General features: G+C 43.0%; 1 protein-coding gene across 1 annotated transcript; it reads right to left on the bottom strand.

Moving 5' to 3' along the window:
* Nucleotides 1-757: 757 nt before the first annotated feature.
* On the bottom strand, nt 758-17,124 carry zc3h6 (zinc finger CCCH-type containing 6). Its single transcript, XM_084076349.1, has 14 exons — nt 16,599-17,124; nt 12,842-13,064; nt 12,439-12,561; nt 11,503-11,749; nt 11,224-11,384; nt 10,306-10,434; nt 9,708-9,822; nt 8,631-8,740; nt 7,606-7,838; nt 6,104-6,504; nt 5,537-5,713; nt 4,719-4,996; nt 2,780-3,255; nt 758-1,992 (listed from the first exon to the last, which is right to left on the bottom strand). Exons 1-14 carry the CDS (start codon nt 16,712-16,714, stop codon nt 1,065-1,067), a joined length of 3,717 nt encoding a protein of 1,238 aa, XP_083932475.1. The 5' UTR covers nt 16,715-17,124; the 3' UTR covers nt 758-1,064.
* Between the last annotated feature and the right edge of the window lie 2,472 nt (nt 17,125-19,596).

Here is a 19,596-nt window from a genome sequence, read left to right as displayed (position 1 = left end):
GACATATGAGGTTTCCACCCGACGGAGACCATATCTTGTGGACACTATTTTGACCTCTCAATATAGTAAAATGTGGCCTCAATATAAAGTTATTTTTCTCTCTGTGGCCACTCTTGGGCTTCGTATGAACAACATTTTCAAAGGAATTATACATGTGTCCATACAATATTATTATCCAGCATTTTTTCCTCCTGTCAAACTGACAGCAATGTGTACTGCGGGCTGGACTGCATGAGACTCTATCAAGGATTTTTGTTTGTAATTATGTACAGTTGAAATAAATACATTTTTATGTAAAGTTCGATAAAGATTCATAGATGTGTTTAATCCGTATATAAATCATATACCACTGGTTCTCTCAACGTTGGGTCCGGGGGAAGCCACCAAATGGAACCTCACTCTTCCATTTGTACTCTACCATAGCAGTGGTGGAAAGTAACTAAGTACATGTACTCAAGTACTGTATTTAAGTACAATTCTGAGGTATTTGTACTTTACTTGAGTATTTCCAATACTTTTACTTCTACTCCACTACATCTCAGAGGCAGATATTGTACTTTTACTCCACTACTATTATCTGAAAACGTTAGTTACTTTGCAGATATAAATTATTACATTATAAAACATACATTAAACCACTTTAGTCCTATTTTATACCTAGGCTATTTGAAACTAGCCGATCTACAAGCTCACAACGCGTCGCATCGCGACGCGTTGTGAGCTTGTAGATCTGCTATTTTCAGTACGTTTCGTTTTGGTTCTTTAAGTACATTTTGTTACCAATACTTTCGTAATTTTACTCAAGTAAATTTTGAACAACAGACTTTAACTTGTAACAGAGTTCTTCTAAATCGCAGTATTGATACTTTTGCTTAAGTAAAACATTTGAGTACTTTTTCCACCACTGACTGTACCAGAGATAACCCATTGTATCTCTCTACACTCTGTGATGAGCTACAGACCTGTAAGGGTCCCATTTGGACCGCTGAGTGGACCCCGGACCAGACGTTGAGACCCAGTGTCATATCCATTGTTTTTTCCACGTCCTCATTGGAAGCTTATTTTCACTGACAGAACGGGGAGGCGGTGGGATCGAAAGTCTTGAAAACGTCTTTCAGCGTCCTGTCGTCGTCCGCCTCCTCCTCTACCTCCTGTTTTGGTTCCTCTTCCTCCGTCGTCGTCGTCTTCTCCTTCTCCTCCTCCTCCACCTTCTCCTTCTCGTCCTGGAGGCCTCCTCCTCCTCCTCCTGGTCCCTGTCCTCCTGCTACTTTGGCCTGTCTGGGGTCTGAGTATTGTTGTTGTGGGCGAATCAGCCCCGCCAGCGCCTGAACCGGCAGGTTGTGCACAGCGGGGGGTTTGACGGGAGAGGCGGGGCGGGGGGGAGGAGACGCAGGAGGGGGAGGGGACGCGGGGGGAGGAGGCGGAGGCACGGCGGGCGTGTCGTCGGGGGCCGCGACTGAATCCAGGCGGCCGGAAACGGAGCCGCCCGGATCGACGTTTTTTTCCGCTGCGCTCGCCGGAGCCTCCTCTACGGAGTCCCGTCTACGTTTGGGCGACAGCGACGGCAACGGCGGAGCGTTGTTCTCTTTCTTGCCACTGGGGTGTTTCAGGATCCCCGTCTTTTTCGGGGGGGCCTCCGCCTGGGGGGGGTCCGCCCTGCTGGGCGTCGTCTGCTGCGTCTCGGCCTGGTGGTTGCGGGGGTCGTACAGGCTGATCCCCCCCAGTATGGCGGTGGGACTCTCCAGCCCTCCTCCGCCAGAGGAGGAGGACAGGCGAGGGGCGTACGGGGGCAGCTTGTCGGGAGGTTCGGGCTTCATGGCGGCGACTCTCGAGGCGCTGGCTCTCTGCAGCCTGGGGTCAACGACGGAGGACGTGTCCTTCTGGAGCGCCAGTTTGGAGTCCAGACTTAACGTGCGTTTGATTCTAGGGTCCAGAGTCTTGTGCTGCCGAGGGTCCAGGGTTCTGTCTGTGGAGGAGCGAGGCTCCAGGACCCTGGATGTAAGGGGGCGACAGTTAATCAAACTCATTGATTTAATAGAGAGAGAGAGAGAGAGAGAGAGAGGTCATCCAGGTGCTCAATGGAGATAAAAGTTGAGTTATAAACATAGATTGGTGCTTCTAGGATCAATGGGAACCAAAACTTTAAAAAGAGGAAAGATCCAAGCACTCTGCCCTGATGAAGACCAATTCTGGTCCAAACATGTTGGCTTTTAAAATGTTGTCGACATGATTAAAGCACTTTGATTTTACGCCCTCTCCTCCGTTATTTTTTGAGTGCTTGGATCTTTATTCTTTATTTTTTTTGCCTTTATTGATAGGATAGTAAATGGGGACAGGAAATGGGGAGAGATGGGGAGTGACATGCATCAAAGGTCTTCTGGATCGGGACTCGAACGCAGGCTACATTGGAACCTAGGTGCCTGGACCGCTACGCCAGCCAGTGCTTGGATCTTTCCCCTTTTTCAAGCAATGATTTAATCGATTATAAAAAGTTAGCATAATTGATCAATTTAATAAAATAATCAATTCATAATCTATCCCTATTTTTGGGCATGTCATTATGGGCCTTAGGTTTCAACACATTTCAAAAATAGTGAAAATAGCCAATCTACAAGGTCACAACGTGTCGTATAATGCGACGCGATTGGCTATTTTGTATACAATTACATAAGTATAAAATACTATATAAGTATAAATAATATAAACACGCTTCTTGATTATTCGATTAATCAAAAAAAGCAATCGATTAGAATAATGGCCGATAGTCGCGGCCCCTTACCTAGACGGCATTCGAACCACACCCTCCTTCAGGCGGGCGGCTGCCAGCCGGGGGTCGATGGGCGGAGGGGAGGTGACGGCGGGGGAGGACTGCTGGTGACAGTCTGGGTCCTGACCGGCGCGGTTCATCTGGGCGTCGGCGATCAGAGGCGGGAGGGGCAGGTTGATGGAGTGCTCCTGCTTGGGCACCAGCAGAGGGATGAGGTCCTGGGGCGCCCACACCACCGTCTGAGCGAACGCCGGCCGCTGCAGCAGGATGTCCACCCGGATGTGGCTGAACTGCTTCAGCTGGCAGCGGGGGTCTCGCAGCACGGCGCCGGGGCTGGCGTCCAGCGGGATGAGAGCCGCTCGGTCCCTGATCTCCCGCTCGCCTTCCTCGTCGTCGTCCCCTCCTCCTCCGGCGGCGGGGGGCTTGTTGCGGGAAGCGGGGTGGTTTGGTTGTTGTTGCCGATAGGAGTTTGGTTCCGTGGGTCTCACCTGTACAGATGGGACCATTATGGATTTAAACCACTTAAACCTTATATCGTTGACCGGAGTCCCTCAGAGCTCTGTACTAATGTTTTTTTCTGTTTTCTGTTTTCGCTGAAAATAGCTGATCGACAAGTTCACAACATTGTGAGCTGTCACGGTCTAAATATAGACATATAGAATTAATTTCTTAATTAATTAAGACGATAATAGCAGAATTGAAGGGAAAAAAAACATGTAGTTAACTGAAATAAAAATAAAAACAAGGCTTTACAAAAAAATATTTAGTCTTAGTCAGTATCCAATATTCTTCTTAAAATACCCTTTCTATAAACTCTGAGCTTTTTCAATATTTACCCTGACAACAGAAATCTAAAACTAACACTAAAACTAACTAGAAAAAGTGCTCCTCGGAGCACAACTCTCCGCTGTTGGGAATGTTGGGAATGTTCTCTGTATAAGTGTCCTATCCGTCCTGTCTGTATAAGTGTCCTATCCCTCCTGTCTGTATAAGTGTCCTATCCGTCCTGTCTATGTAAGTGTCCTATCCGTCCTGTCTGTGTAAGTGTCCTATCCGTCCTGTCTGTGTAAGTGTCCTATCCAATTGTTACAGTATCCGCCATTTCTCAACCATTTCGTGATTGTTCCTGTCTTACCTCACTCTTACCAGACTTGTGTTGGGAATGTTGGGAATGTTCTAATTCTTATGTTCTAACTGTCCTATCCATCCTGTCTGTATAAGTGTCCGATCCGTCCTGTCTGTATAAGTGTCCTATCCGTCTTGTCTGTATAAGTGTCCTATCCGTCCTGTCTATGTAAGTGTCCTATCCCTCCTGTCTGTGTAAGTGTCCTATCCCTCCTGTCTGTATAAGTGTCCTATCCGTCCTGTCTGTATACTGTAAGTGTCCTATCCGTCCTGTCTGTATACTGTAAGTGTCCTATCCGTCCTGTCTGTGTAAGTGTCATATCCCTCCTGTCTATGTAAGTGTCCTATCCGTCCTGTCTGTGTAAGTGTTCTATCCGTCCTGTCTGTATAAGTGTCCTATCCGTCCTGTCTGTATAAGTGTCCTATCCGTCCTGTCTGTGCACTGTAAGTGTCCTATCCGTCTGTGTAAGTGTCATATCCCTCCTGTCTATATAAGTGTCCTATCTGTCCTATCTGCCAATTATGTATCAGCCATGCAGCCATTTCGTGATGGTTCCTGTCTTACCTCACTTTGACAGTGGCACAGACACTGTCAAAGTGATGCCATGTATTTATACAGTATTTCACCGTATTGTCACGTGTCACGTGAGGCTTGACCAATCGGTGTGTCATATTTAGAAAGTGAAAACAATACTCTCCTGCGGAGAGTAATAAAAACAACTTTTAAACTTTAAAAACAAAATAGAAAAAAATATAAAGATTGAACATTTCTAAACTAACCAACTGTTAACCTTGGTTAACAGTCACATCCAGAGTCAAGGCTCACCTTCCTGGGGTCGCGGGCCAGCCGCGGGTCCACGGCGCCGTCCAGCTCCTTCCTGGCGTCCGGGGGCCGCTGGCGGGGGTCCGCCTTCATGCGCGGGTCGCTGGGCGGGGCCCTCGGCTCCTTCTGCAGCCGAGGGTCTCCCAGGGCGGGGGCCGACGAGGGGGGCTGCTGGGGGGGTTTGGGTTGGGACTGCTGCTGCTGCTTCTGCAGAGACTTGAGGATGGACGCCACGCAGCTCCCGTCTTCGTCGTCGCTCGAATACCAGTTTGGAGTTTCGTCTGCAGAAAAGGTCGAGCGTGTCATTGCTGATTGATTGATTGATTGAATACTTTATTGACAAGTTAAAGTTGTAATAAGCACAGCAAGTCGTTGCTCTTCGTAAATGAATGCCCTGCTTGATCATACTACAGCGTCACACAAAAGCATTAAAAGTAGCAGATCCACAAGGTCAAAACGCGTCCCGAAACAAAAAGCGGCGCATTTTGAGCTTGTAGATCTGCTAATTTTGCTATTTTTTTCATTTGAATCCTGAAAAGTAACAGTTTTGGACATGGTTTCCACTCGACTAAATGCTAAAAGGACAACACAAAAAAAGCCTTGATGGCATGTTTCCATTGGGCTCCTGTGTATTCAATTCTACGTATGGGGGTACTCTCTGGTGGCAAGCTACAAGACTGGTCTAGGTCCTGTTGTAAATTGCGGACAGGTGCTCTTTTATGGTGTTTTGAGGATAGCGAGTCTCACCGTTTGATGGCTGGTGGTATCGTAGGGCGTAAGACCTGAATAAAGTTTAACCGGATTTGACTGTGTCTAATCACCTTTGTTAACACCCATGTCATCCTGGCCCTCTCCTCCCTGCAGTGGGGGCTGTTGTTGTTGCTGCTGGGTCACATGTAAGAAGAGGGCCTTCTGAACGGCTGGAGGTAAAGACTGCATCTGGGCCTCAGCACCCATCTGCTGCTGGAGGCTCTGCATGAAGGCCAGACTGGGATCCACTGCATTGGAAGAAAAGTAAAAAGGATTCCCGAGGGAATCATAGTCAGTGGTGGAAAAAAGTACTCAATTTTTAATTTTTTAAGTAAAAGTACAGATAGCAACATTTGTGATATCTATTGTTTGTCTTTTGTTTTGTGTGTTGATTTATTCATGAAAAATGAATACAATTTAAATGGGGAGAAAATGCAATGTAAAGTAAAAGTGCAGCATTCAAAATGTGCTCAAGTAAAAGTACAAAAGTATTGGTATCAAAATGTACTACAAGTAGAAAGTACTCATTATGCAGAATGTCCCATTTCAAAAGTTTTCAAATGTGTAAAATGTATAAAAATCTTTTGAAAATAGCAGATCTGTGAGCTCACAATGCGTTAATAAATGACGACACTAACCTCCTTGGTTCATGGCCTGATTTCTGAGGAAATTGCTGAAGAACTCCACCGGGTTGGGACCCATAGACGGGAAAGGGAAGAGACTCTGCAGCATCTGCAGGTCTGGTGGCATGGGAGGGAAGGGAGGGGGGCTCTGCATGTTCATCGGGGGCCGGTTTCCATGGAAGGGAGGGGGGGGCTGTCCAGGTGGCAGAGGGGGCGGCGGCATCGGGAAGCAGAGCGGCGGCGGGTGTTGGTGTCCCGGGGGACTCTGTGGCATGGGTGGGGGGGCCGTGGGGTGACCCGCAGGAGGACCGGGTGAGTCAGGGGGAGGAACGGGAGGAACACTTGTGTTACCGGTCTGGCCGTCCTCAGAGCCTCCGCTGAACTGTTCGGAGCCGTCCCCCTGAAACTGGTTTCCGCTGTGGAGAATAGAGTGAAATTACTTTATGTGCGCCCGAAAGCAAACGTCCAAACATCCTGTTTGATCAATTTGATCACACGTTAGGGCTGGGCAATTCATCGAAAATATATCCAAACAGATAATATAACTTTTTGCAGAGACTTACAGTAGATGAAGCGTTATTATGCTTAAAGTTGCAATCTGTAATCAGCCAATACAAATTTATTTTAACCAATCTGTATGTTAGAGCAGGGGTCTTCAACGTTTTTCAGGCCAAGGACCCCTTAGCTGAGACAGAGATGAAGCAGGGGCCCCCACTATATTGTATAAAATTGTGTTTCAGATTCAACTTCTTTTTTTTTTACTTGGTCTGCTCTTTTTTTCCCTCTACACCTATACCTCTTTGTCAAAAAATAGCAGATCTACAAGCTCACAATACCTTGAAGCGCGAGGTGTTGTGAGCTTATAGATCTGCTATTTTTTGGGCTTAAGTTCTCCTCAGAATATGGGTGCTAGGGTTCAAGTGGTTAAGTAAAAGATTTTTATCCTTTCACACAAAGATTTGGTGCCCCCCCTGTAATATATCCAAACAGACATATATCCAATAACCGTCGTAATCTTGCTAATGTAGTTCAATCGATGTAATCGAGAACAGGGGGTTACATATTTTTTTCATTTCTTATATCTCTGCTGTCGGGCAGAAACCAGCTAACTCCAAAATGTTGGTGAATGGACCTCCACGCTCACAATGAGGTTGGCGGTCAAAAGGGGGTGGAGCCTGGAGTCAGCTAAACACAGCTAACTCCACTGATTTCTGCCCGACAGCAACGATATATCAACAAATCAACATGAACAAATATTTATACTTTTTATAATTGACTAAATCGATTTGTCTGATTAACCACTTTAGCCCTGTATTACATTTAGTTGAACAATGATGCCGTGCGAAAATAGCCGATCTACAGGCTCACAATGCATCGCATCATGGCGCATTGTGAACTTGTAGATCAGCTTAATTAATCGCCTCATTGAGGCACAATTATGGAATAATCGTGTGAAATTGATTTGAAAACATATCGCCCAGTCCTTTAGCAGCCCTTATTTAGCAGCTACAGTATACCTCAGAGCAATCTTTTGCGCCAAATCCACAGTAGGCTGAACTTTGATTTCAAACAGAGACGGGATCTTCTTGCCCGCTTGGCCAGAGGCTGCGTCCGTAGGGCTGCTGTGCCCGGGGGTGGGCAGCAGCCCTACGCCAGGGGGGGGTTTGGGCAGCGGGGCGATGCCATGCTTCCTCAGATCCTCCAGTTCCAGCTCATCATCGTGGGCATTCTCCTCTTCCGTGTTTATAATCTGCAGAGCAGATTGCAGATATGATTGAGAATTTGACAAATTATGACTTAACCCACTAAGACCTGGAACGCGTCTGTGTCACTTTAGATTTCTTTGGCTATTCAAAAATAGCAGATATACAAGTTCATAGCGCGGCACCGAGTGCCGCGCTATGAGCTTGTAGATCTGCCATTTTTACAAATGTCTTCTAAAGTTTTTTTTTCCTAAAGTTTTTTTGTTTTTTTTGTTTTTTACTTATGTTGCTATATTATCAATGCTTTTCAAACTTTTTTCATGTCAAGGACCCCCAAAATAATATGTATTTGTCCGCGGACCCCCTCCCATCTAAAATTATTTTGTTCCAGGGACCCCCAGAAACAAAGATTTGAGTTAAAAATGTATATAAAAGATTTGCACAAATTTCACGATTTTTCAAAAAATAGCAGATCTACAAGCTATGAGCTTGTAGATCTGCTATTTTTGAATAGCCAAATACATCTTAAAATGACACACATGCGTTCCCTTCCCGGCCTTAAAGGGTTAAGAAGCGACTGGGAGCATTAATCAAGCTATGGTTACAGCTCTTGAAAAGCGTAATATAAATTGCATGTAGTATAATTAATTATTATTATGACCTGGCTCATCAAGCAGAAAGGAGTTAAAAGCAGTTGTGTAGCACGGTGGAAGAATTTATAAAGTGTCAAAACATGAAAATACTCAAGTTAAAGTACCTCAAAATTGTACTTGATTGAGTAAATGTACTTAGTTACTTTCCACCACTGGTTAAAAAGTCATGGAATCCTTTATCCTTGCCTTACTGAGCAGCTCTTTGGTCACGTCATTCAAGGCATCGTGAGAGAACTTGCAGTTTTCACCCTGATAACACTTGGCTCCTGTGTGAAAGAACTTGCAGGGATATTCATGTGCAAAGGAGAGGTTAAGGAGCCATATGACGGCATCGCTGAATCAAACAAAGCAGCAGAAAATAGCTCATTTACATAACAGCGCATGTTAGTTGATTATAGCAGCGATTCCTAAACCTTTTCCCCTGATCAAGCAGGCCGTCTCTATCAGCTCAATGGTAGAAATGTCAGCATTTTCCTGTTCAAATCCGGGGTAGATTAGGAAAGTTACATAGTGTAGCTTTAATGCTATACTAAGTTAGTTCCACTGATCCAAGACGGAACACAATCGATTAATTGATCATTTAAGTAAACACTCAAAATGCACGTGGCCCACCCATTTGACCACTTAAAGGTAGGGTAAGTGATCTTTTTTGGTTAAAACAAAAAGTATTTTGTTAAAAGGTTAAAGCACTATATTCTGATAGTAATTGCTATAGAGTGTATGTTCAGTAACAGGAGTCTCCCCGTCTCTCCAGCTCTTTAATAAACAGAAAATACATTTTCCGGTAGGTGTCAAAATCTCAGCCAATCAGGAGAAAGTACCCATTTTTAAGCTTCATTTTTATAGTGTTCCAGTTCCAATTTTGTCTGCTCATTTCTTAGTGTCATCACTTCCAATTTCACTTGTTTAATCTATATCCTGATTGAGTTCTCTATCCTGATTGGATAAAATTGGAAATGAAACTGTAACTGAAACAAAAATGCATTTTCTCTTTTATAAAGAGCTGGAGAGACAAGGAGACTCCTTTTACTGAACAAACACTCTATAGAAATGAGTACTATCAGAATATAGAGCTATTTAACACTTATTTTAACCAAAGAAAATCACTTACCCTACCTTTAAGTGGACAGATGTGATGTGATGTCAGCCTGTGAACACTTTTGAGATTTTCAAGTGGGCCCTGATCAAGAAAAGGTTGGGAACCGCTGAACTATAGTGTAGAAGTGTGTCACAAACACTTGTTCATCATGAATAGAAGGATATTGTGCATGTAAATGCAGTTGTCCCCTTTACTGCAGTATCCTTGGAGGTAGAATTTACAAAGTTCCTTTTTCTTATCAGGAACAACCAGCTCATGCTCGAACTTACACTGCTCTCCCTGAAAAAGAGTAAGAGTTACAAGTCAACTGTCAGTGAGAAAAGTGTTTTAAGTTGAACAGGCGTACACACTTGGGTTGCAACAGTTAATCAAACTGATCAATCGAGTATAAAGATGAATCGATAATTTAGTAAAATATTTGATTAATAATCAATCCCTATTTGGGCATATTATAGGTGAAAATGGTCAAATACGTTTAAACACATTTCATAAATAATGACAATAGCGATGATGCATTATAAGCTTGTATATCTGCTATTTTCACTATTTTTGCACAACACAATCGTGCAATGAATACAAAATAACGCTTAAGTGGTTAATCGATTCTTTGATATATTAAATAATGTAAAGAATATAAAAAAGCACGATTATCCGGTTAATCAAAAACGTTATCCATAGAATAATCATAAAGAACATAATCAAAAGTTGCAGCCCTAGTACACAACTTACTCCAAAGGAAAAAGTGCATTGATGCAAGCATACCTTGATGCATCGACCCTCAAGGAAATATTTGCAGATGTATCTGCCGTTGTGTTCCACCGTGTGTTGATTGATGAACTCCTTGCTCATGATTGGTCGTTTCTTTTGGAAACCAGAGGAATTTTTACCCTCCTATGGACATATAAAACAAATTCTGACCTTATTATGTTTTCTCTCTCACAGATGAGAAACTAACACACAGTAGTGTTAGTGTTACACAGTACAAGGTTCAAAGTTCAAGGTTCAAGGAAAGTTTACTTGAATCAAAGGTTTCGAGTGTTGCAACAAAATGTTGAAGCCAGGTTAAAACACTACAAAAAAACAGGCTCTCTCTTTTTCCCACATGAAATCCATTTTACACGGTAGCAGTGGTTCTCAAAGTGGGGTCCGGGGACCCCCAGGGGTCCTTGAGGCGGTTTCAGGGGGTCCCCAGTAGAATGATTGATAGTTAGGGAACCAAATGGACCCTTACAGGAATTTAACTGACAGTGTACGAATGGAACCAAATAGAAGAGTCCATTTGGTTCCATTTGTACATTATGGGGGTCCATGGCCTAACGCATACCAAGCTAGGGTTCCTTGAAAGTAAAAACTTTGAGAACCACTGGTATGAGGCATTGGTTCTTAAAGTGGGGTCTGAGGACCCCCAGGGGTCCTGAGGGAGTTCCAGGGGTCCCCAGCTAAATGATGGATAGTTAGGAACCAAATGGACCTTTTGGGTCTGTAACTCTAAGACAGTACAAATGGAACCAAATGGACCCTAACGGGTACATTTGGTTCCATTTTTACACTCTCAGAGTTAAATTAACATTGATTTTACAATATAAATCGGGGTCCCAGAGATACAAATGCCATTAAATGGGGGTCCGCATTAGCGCTCTGACCTAACACTGAGAGCAAGATGCCAGTGGCTTTGCTTACCGGCTTCATGCCTCCCTCAGTGGCCTGGTCTCCTCCTCCTCCTCCTCCTCGGCCTCGTCCCCGACCTCCCCAGTTCTTGCCCTTCAGCTTCTTATTGTTCTTATTGAGCATCCCTCGCCCTCGGCCTGTTCCGTTCCCTCTGCCACGCCCCCTCTGGCCAACTGGAGGAAACACACCAATGAACCATGTCAGGTTAGGGTTAGGGTTTATGATTATATAATAACAATAATTATTATGATGATTATTATAAAAGAGGATTCGAGGATAGAATATTCGTACATTGCTTCTGTTGTCCCCGCATGTTGCCCCTCTTATTGGCATGGCGCCCCCTGTTGGCGTGACCGACGGAGCCGGAGTCTTTAGCGTGCTGCTGATACTCGGACATCTCGTCCGTGTAGTCCTCCTCCTCGTCCTCGTAGTCGTACTTGTCCTCGCTGTAGTCGCTGTACTTGTCGAAGTCGCTGCTCTTGTGCTGTGGGGACTTCTGCGTGTTGCCGCCGTGGCCCGTCTTTGAATCCCGTCCATGCTGGGACACAAACACCAAGAGAAGGCTCAGTCTCACACGGTAAAGCCTGATTTACACTACTGTGTCGCTCCCTGAAAATAGCTGAGTGCAATCTGTAATATTTTATCAAATTAAAGCTGCAATGTGTAACATTTCACATTCACAATTTTGCTCACTTGGGCAGGGGAGATATTACAGTTATGAGCTTCATGCAATACCTCTTGTCAACCAGCAGTTGTCCAACTCAATTAGAAGAGCAGGGAGACCACCTCTATCCATTGCAACTGTGTTAGTTATAATGTATTAACATACTCTAACACAGGGGTCTTCAACAAGGGGTCCGGGACCACTAGGGGGTCCTCAGAGTTACTACAGGGGGGGCACCAAATCTTTGTGTGATAGGATAAACATTTTTTACTTTAACCACTTGAACTCTAGCATCCATATTCTGAGGAGAACTTAAGCCAAAAAATAGTAGATCTACAAGCTCACAACGCCTCACGCTGCACAATATAGTGGGGGCCCCTGCTTCATCTCTGTCTCAGCTAAGGGGTCCTTAGCCTGAAAAACTTGAAGACCCCTGCTCTAACATACAGATTGGTTAAAATAAAATTGTATTATCTAGTTACAGATTGCAACTTTAAGCATAATAACGCTTCATCTACTGTTAAGTCTCTGCAAAAGAAGCAGTTTAGGGCTGAGGAAGTCACCTGAGAGGTCTGACTATCAGGCTCTCGGTTGGAGCCCTGGCTCTTCCTGGTCTTTGGCCTCTCGTCCCAGTCGTGGTCGGAGTCGTAGCTGTCAGAGCTGGAGGTGCTGGAGGGGGAGTGGTGCTGAGGAGAGGACAGAAAACACACAACAAGCATCACAACATGAGGTTGTAGATCAGTTATTTTTAAATAGCAAATGTATTATATGGTTAAAGTGGTGAAATGATGTTGATGCTATATTAACTCATTTAGCACAAGGACCCTTGGTGTTCCACGGACCCCACTTTGACAACCAGTGCTGTAAGTGATAGCAGTATGCAGCAAACATCTAAGGTCAGGGTGATGCAGTAGTGGTCGTAGTGTAAAGGTCAGAGTGTTGCATTATGGGTAGTGTAGTACTTACTCTCTGTCTGTCCCGTCTCCTCCGTTTGGACCGTCTCTTTTCTCTGGTCTTTTTAGATCTTTTTCTGGAGTGTCTGTGAATCTTGTCTTCTTTCTCTTTGCCTTTCTCCTTCTCTCTGTCCTTTTTTTCATTATCTTCATTCACCTCCTTGCTTTCTTTATGTTCTTCTTCGATTCCGATCCCTTCATCATCTATTTCCCCGTCTTCCAGTTCACCATCCTCTCTTTAAAAAGAAGCATACCGTCAGTATGAAGCCTGATTTATTAGTCATCTCAGTAGCAGATGATGCTGTTCGCTACAAATAACTATTGAATATTTCCTTAGCGATTACCTATCGATTACTTTTTAGATTAATCGAATAGTCGAGAAGCGTGTTTTTTGATCATTTGTTTTATTTTCTACGTATCAACGAATCAACAGAAAGAAAATCAAATTGATGTTTTATGATTGACACGTTGACTAGACCTATTTAAAGGAGACACACCATGAATTTCACTTTTTTTTATTTTATTTTTTATTTTTTTGGCTCCCCAGTGTCTCTTGTACCCCAAAAAATATTTTCTTTTAACATTCAGTCATTCATTCTCATTTCAGAGATTTTCAGAATGGGCGTGTCTGAACAGGCCATCTCAGAATGGCAAGTTTGCTTACCTCACCAAACTTTCTGCCCATGTATTTTGACAGACAGAATTGCTCAGTACCGCAGTACAGCACCCCCCTAGCCAACTGGACGTTTTGGTATTGCAGCTGAAAGTGCTTTATAAGCCTGAGAGAATTGACTTGGGATGAGTATATCTGAGTGTTGATTTAGGCTCAAACCTTTTGAAAATGGTTTGAGGGACATACACCATATGATATTAAATATCAAATATTTTTTTTAAATTCATGGTGTGTCTCCTTTAATACTTAATACAAAACTAGCAAAAGCAGCCAATCTACTTTAAAAATAATAATAAAAGGCCAAATTTCAGTAGTTTCCCCAAAATCAATATTGTTTTTATTCAAATAGATTGTTGATTATTTTCTATAATCAATAATATAATAAATTAAATTGATTAGTTTGATTAACGGTTGCACGCCTACAAATAACTACACTGTTTCTAGTATCTCACAACCCAACAACACATTATTGATTACTAAATCAACAGAATAATTATGATCCTTGCATGTTCCAAGATGCACTATAGAAGTCAGGAGTCACAGGGCCATTATTAGTAGGAATATGTCTCTCATTTAAATGTACTTTAAACCTAAGCCAGTTACTTCATTAATAAAGGGTATCATTTAGCATGAAATATATTTCACTATGATCACTGGTTTTGTATGTAACAAGGCAGAGTCAAGCCCCATTGAATCAAGGCCGTCATTAATGTCAGGGGAAATGTTTTAATTTGCCAGGAACATTCCGTTGGCCGTGGTCAAGTTGAAGATCAAATCTAATGTGGTTTTGGTGAAATAAGGACACCCTGGTTCAGGGGGAAAGATGAGCCTTGAATGCCTGAACGTTGTGTATGTTTTAGTCCTTTAGTGAGCAGACAAAATTGGAACTGGAACAATATAAATTTGAAGCTGATAAATGGGTACTCTCTCCTGATTGGTTGAAAATGTGCAACCCACCTGAAAATGTATTTTCTGTTTATTAAAGGGCTGGAGAGATAGGGGGACCCCTGTTGCTGAACAAACACCCTAGAGCAATGAATACTATCAGAATATAGTGCTTTAACCTTTTAACAAAACCTTTAACCTTATCATTAGTAAATATACAGATAATCAGAACAGATCCCTGTCTGGGACTAAAACATACAGAAGGTTCAGTCATTCAAGGCTCAGCTTTTCCCACGAACCAGGGTGTCCTAATTTCACCAAAACCACATTAGATTTGACCTTTAACTTGACTACGGCCAACAGAATGTTCCTGGCAAATTAAAACATGTCCCCTGACATTAATGATGGCCTGGATTCAACGGGGCTTAAGAATGTATTGGTTGATCTTAGACACAAATCCAAAGATCACAATAAAATCTACTTTTCATGCTAAAGGTTTAAAGTACATTTAAATTAGAAACGCATTCCACTGTAATGTTGAAACTCCACTAATAATGGCCATGGGAGTTCTATAGTGCATCTTGGAACATGCATGACTAGGCCTACTAACTAACTATGTACTTTGTTGTTGTGTTGTCAGATACTAGAAACAGCGCAATTACTGGTAATTGGCTAAGGGCTCACGCTGAGAGACAGTATTAACATGGCAGTTCTGGAAGGAACTCACTTTCTTTTAAATTAAATATATTACAACGAAGCTGCAGCAAGCATTAGATACCATAATGGGTGCTGACTTCTTGATTGAGGGAGCTTATGAATGTAGGTTATTACATTAAAGTGTTGACTTTTAGCTATATGTTTAAAACATGGGTTAAGGAGGTATGGTCAAGAAAAGTCATCCTTGTATGGCAGTTTGGTTTAAAATGGATGAAATCATAAAAGGGCATGCTTAGAGATAAGACGTGTCAAAATAGTTCATGCACATTGTTTCTTCATATAAAATCACCCTGTCACACTGTGACCATGGGATGTGTCATTAATACTGCTTTGACATTCTCTTTGTAAAATGTAATGGCAACTACTCTTGAGAAATAAAGGGCATGCAGGTAACAAACACCATGGAACAGGAGAGAATGTCCTCCCATTCATTCTCTGGTCTGCTGCCCAGAGACAAATTTGCCATCATCAATTCTGACACCAATGCAATATCCCATTGATTCTCAACTATTTTGTTTTTTCCCCCGAAGGACCCCGAGTTTTATATGCATTAGGCATGCACATAGCCCATTTTTTTCCTCTGGGACACCAATCTGCACATTTGTGTCTGAGCGTAGTGTACAAGCGTAATTTGGACCTTTACACACTAGGTTGCAGACCTGGAAGGGTCAATTTGGTTCTCAACTATCAGTCCCCAGTTTAGCTGGGGACCCCCTGAACCCCATCAATGACCCCTAGGGGTGCAGGGACCCCATGTTGAGAACCAATGCAATATCCAATGGCAATCCAAAAAGACTGATTTTCAAGTCAAACATTGCACACTGGATTTTAGGAAATGGCCTCCAGCCATAAAATGTATCATGTAAGTTTTAACATGTACATTTTAACATGATTATGGGGCAAAGTGATAATTACAAGCCGAGATAATCAACATACCCCTTTGAGGGGTAAATAACATGATGTTATATTGACCACAGGCATGGCTTTGGCCTACTTGAAGCTTAGCCAAAAAGCCACTCATAATAACATAATCATAATCCTGCGGAGAGCACCGCCGCGAGGTTGCCACTAGGGGGTGTCAAAGTGCGAGGATGGGCGTGGCATCCCACATTATTATAGAGCATTTACATAGCCTCCTGCAGATGGCAACAATGAAGCCATGATAATAATAATCCCAGCTCACAATAACACAATGATGGAAGTCTGCTATGGAAATGATCATGAATGACTGATAGAAACACGGTGATCATGATGAACTACATGGCTTAATTGGACAAATGCACCGAAAAATGCATGCAAAAAAAAGAAAGAAAGGAAATATGTGTGGGGGGGAAAAAAATCCTGCTGGAATAAAAAAAAAAAGCTCTGCCCCTGTAATTAATGATAAAAAACAAAACAAAAACACAAGCATGTAGAAGAGGACCCACAGCACCGTCAAAACGCACCACAGATGATGAGCGTATATTTAAGAATTGCATAAGATTTGTTACTCGACCTTTCTTCCCCTGCAAGCTCAGAGTCTGTCATGTTTTTGTCAAGAACAGGGGCTGTAGTAGTAGTAGAATGAGGAGGGAGGAGGGGACTGGAGACAACAAGGCTCACAGAAGCCATCCCTGTTCGCCTGTGTCGGTAAACAGGAGTGAATGACTCGATTCACTCGAAAGGAGACGTTGTTGTTGTTGTTGATGTTGATGATGTTGTTGTTGTTGTTGTGGAGGAGGTGCGAGACAGAGATGCTGCAAAGATCTGTTCAACAACAGACTGGAAATGAAAAAACTCACGGTTGTTACCATGTCTCGACAGAGAGACGAGTCAAACATTCTCCTCTTTTCATGTCAGAGAGACGTTTTTTAACTCAGTGTTCACACAGCTTGAACCCCTTGCCATTTTTTAAGTGTCCCGTCGGTAGAACAGCGGCCATGGTGAGGCTAGAGGAGACACAACACAACAAATGGAACCATGTTCGTTGATTTCAGCATCTTCCCAGTGTTTCTCAACACAGACATCATTCTCAAAATGGCTTCTGGAGAGAGAGAGGGCTTGTTGGAACATTCCTGGCTCTAATGCACTCGTCCGCGTATTATAGCCTAAAAAATCTATATGCTCTCTCTGTGTCGCTCGCGACGGTGTCGCGCGCCCGATAAAACGCTGAGCTACAAGCTCACAAGGCGACGAACGCGTCGCTTATAGTGAGCTTGTAGGTCGGATATTTTCGGGCGCGCGACACCGTCGTATGAATCCCAGGCTTAAATTCCACCCTATCAGGATCCATCTAACGTGAATGGGACGGAGCCTCGCCCGGCGATTGGTCAAAATGTGGTGTCAGGTCCCTCCCACGGAGGTCCTGAAGGCGGTGTCCTATTGGCTCAGAGAGATGCCACTTATGTTCAGACAGCTGTAGGCGCTCATATTGTATTACAGACATGATAACACATTTATTATTATTACTATGTTATTACACGGCTTGGTTGAAAGCTTGATTCTGATTGGTCAATCGCTGAATTCAGCGGTGTGTTAGTTCTGAATAATAATGACTGATAAGCTCCAGAGGTTCTCAAACTTTTTCATGTCAAGGACCCCCAAATAGACACTTATTAGCCCGCGGACCCCCATTTGAAAAGATAAGCCAGGGAGGCAGGGACCCCCATAATAGAAGATTTTTACGGCTCTCTAGCAGTGATTCTCAACCATTTTTATTTCAAGGACCCCCAGTTTGACATGCATTAGGCTACGGACCCCCATTTAATGGCATGTATGTCTCTGGGACCCCAATTCATATTGTAAAATCAATGTTAATTTAACTCTGAGAGTGTACAAATGGAACCAAATGGACCCGTTAGGGTCCATTTGGTTCCATTTGTACACTCTCAGGGTTACAGACCCCAGGGTCCATTTGGTTCCTGTCCATCATTTAGCTGGGGACCCCCTGGAACCCCCTCAAGAACCAATGCTATAACAGACCGCTGTCTAATCAAAGACCCAAAGCACCTGCTGCACTGCTTGAATTTTATGCTGTATCCAACATGATGACAGCCATGTAAACAAACACACAATGTAATTTACAACTAAACATTGCTCTCAAGAATGTTTTTGAAAACATGTATTTTACACACACACACACACACACACACACACACACACACACACACACACACACACACACACACACACACACACACACACACACACACACACACACACACACACACACACACACACACTTTTCTCTTGTACATATTTTTTGTGTTTTGTATTTTTTCATACCAGTAACCTGTAAGCTGATTGTATGACGTTCTGTATAGTAGTGTGTATATCTGTCTGGTTACCCTTTATGTCATCATGATTTGTGTGCGTGGGGATCTCATTTTAAACAAGCTCAGTCAGTGCTTTATGAGACTTCCAGTTTAGTAGACCTACCTTGTATTGTGAATTTGCACTTCCATGTACTGTTGTTGACAGGGTTAAAATATGAACCCTATACATAGGGCTGAGCCCAAGAAAGATAAAGAGATGGTTTTCGTTCTAAGACCCCAAGATTTGACCAGTCGACATAAAGAAATGAGAGTCAGACAAGAACGGATGTAAGTCCAAGGATGAAACAATTCTGTATTGCTGAGTATGCACACGAGGACAGTACAAGTTACAGACAAGAATAACAATCACACCAATGTTACAAATACAGGCAATAGTATTTATAGCCTACACAAGTTGGAGTCCAGACATCAGATATATAAGGTGGATACTAACGATTGGTTAAGACCCTCAGACGTCAGATCATATCTGATGAGCTGTCAGGCATCAGGGTGTCATCATAATAAGTTGTTGTTCATCTTATAGTGTCCTTGTGTACAACTTTTGGTTCCATAAACAAGTTATTCCTTCGATATCATAGGACATGTGGCAGGTTTATCTGTGACAGGGTGACAGCTGACAGAGTAAATTAGTGACAATATCCCGGTCATAGGTCAGCTTACACAGATACAGGTCATTTGACATTTAATCACAAAGCGTTGGTTGACCAAGACATGTTTTTACTGATTGGAAACATATGGAGCCGGCACCAGATAGCAACTATGGAGCCAGCTACATGGCCTTGGTAGGGAAAGTATAGTAGAGTTACAAAAAGCATGTTTAAAAGACTGAAGTACAGGCCCAAAAATACATCACTATATTAATTTGACTGGTTAGATCAATATTTCTATATCATATCAATCTGGTCCACAAAACATATAGTTTTAACTCCATCAGTTGTTCTCATGTCTTACTAAATAAAGTACATCAATCAATTTTCAATCAAACACACACTCGCGTGCGGCCGCTGAAGGTCACGCGCCTGTAAGTCCATCAATACTGATTTTCCACCGCCAGATGTCCTCACAACTCCACAAACCAAAATGTCCCTTTCAATAGAGTGCACTCTGTGCACAGTGCACTGAACACAACACTGACTGACTATCCGCAGTTAATTTGTAAAGTTGTAATATTAAATTACT

This window comes from Gymnoscopelus microlampas, assembly GCF_963454915.1.
Source record: "Gymnoscopelus microlampas genome assembly, chromosome: 13".
In the NCBI taxonomy this organism is placed as follows: Eukaryota; Metazoa; Chordata; class Actinopteri; order Myctophiformes; family Myctophidae; genus Gymnoscopelus; species Gymnoscopelus microlampas.
The sequence above is the reverse complement of the archived record's forward strand: the minus strand, read 5'-3'. Positions and strand labels throughout refer to the sequence as shown.

Bases quoted from the DNA above. Each gene is read 5' to 3' on its own strand.
- zc3h6 (XM_084076349.1), bottom strand. From the start codon at position 16,714: ATGGCTTCTGTGAGCCTTGTTGTCTCCAGTCCCCTCCTCCCTCCTCAT. The intron at 7,839-8,630 runs GCAAGGATAAAG...TCTGCTCTGCAG, and splicing joins CCAAAGAGCTGCTCAGTAAG to ATTATAAACACGGAAGAGGA. The intron at 6,505-7,605 runs GTATACTGTAGC...TATTCTCCACAG, and splicing joins GCGCAAAAGATTGCTCTGAG to CGGAAACCAGTTTCAGGGGG.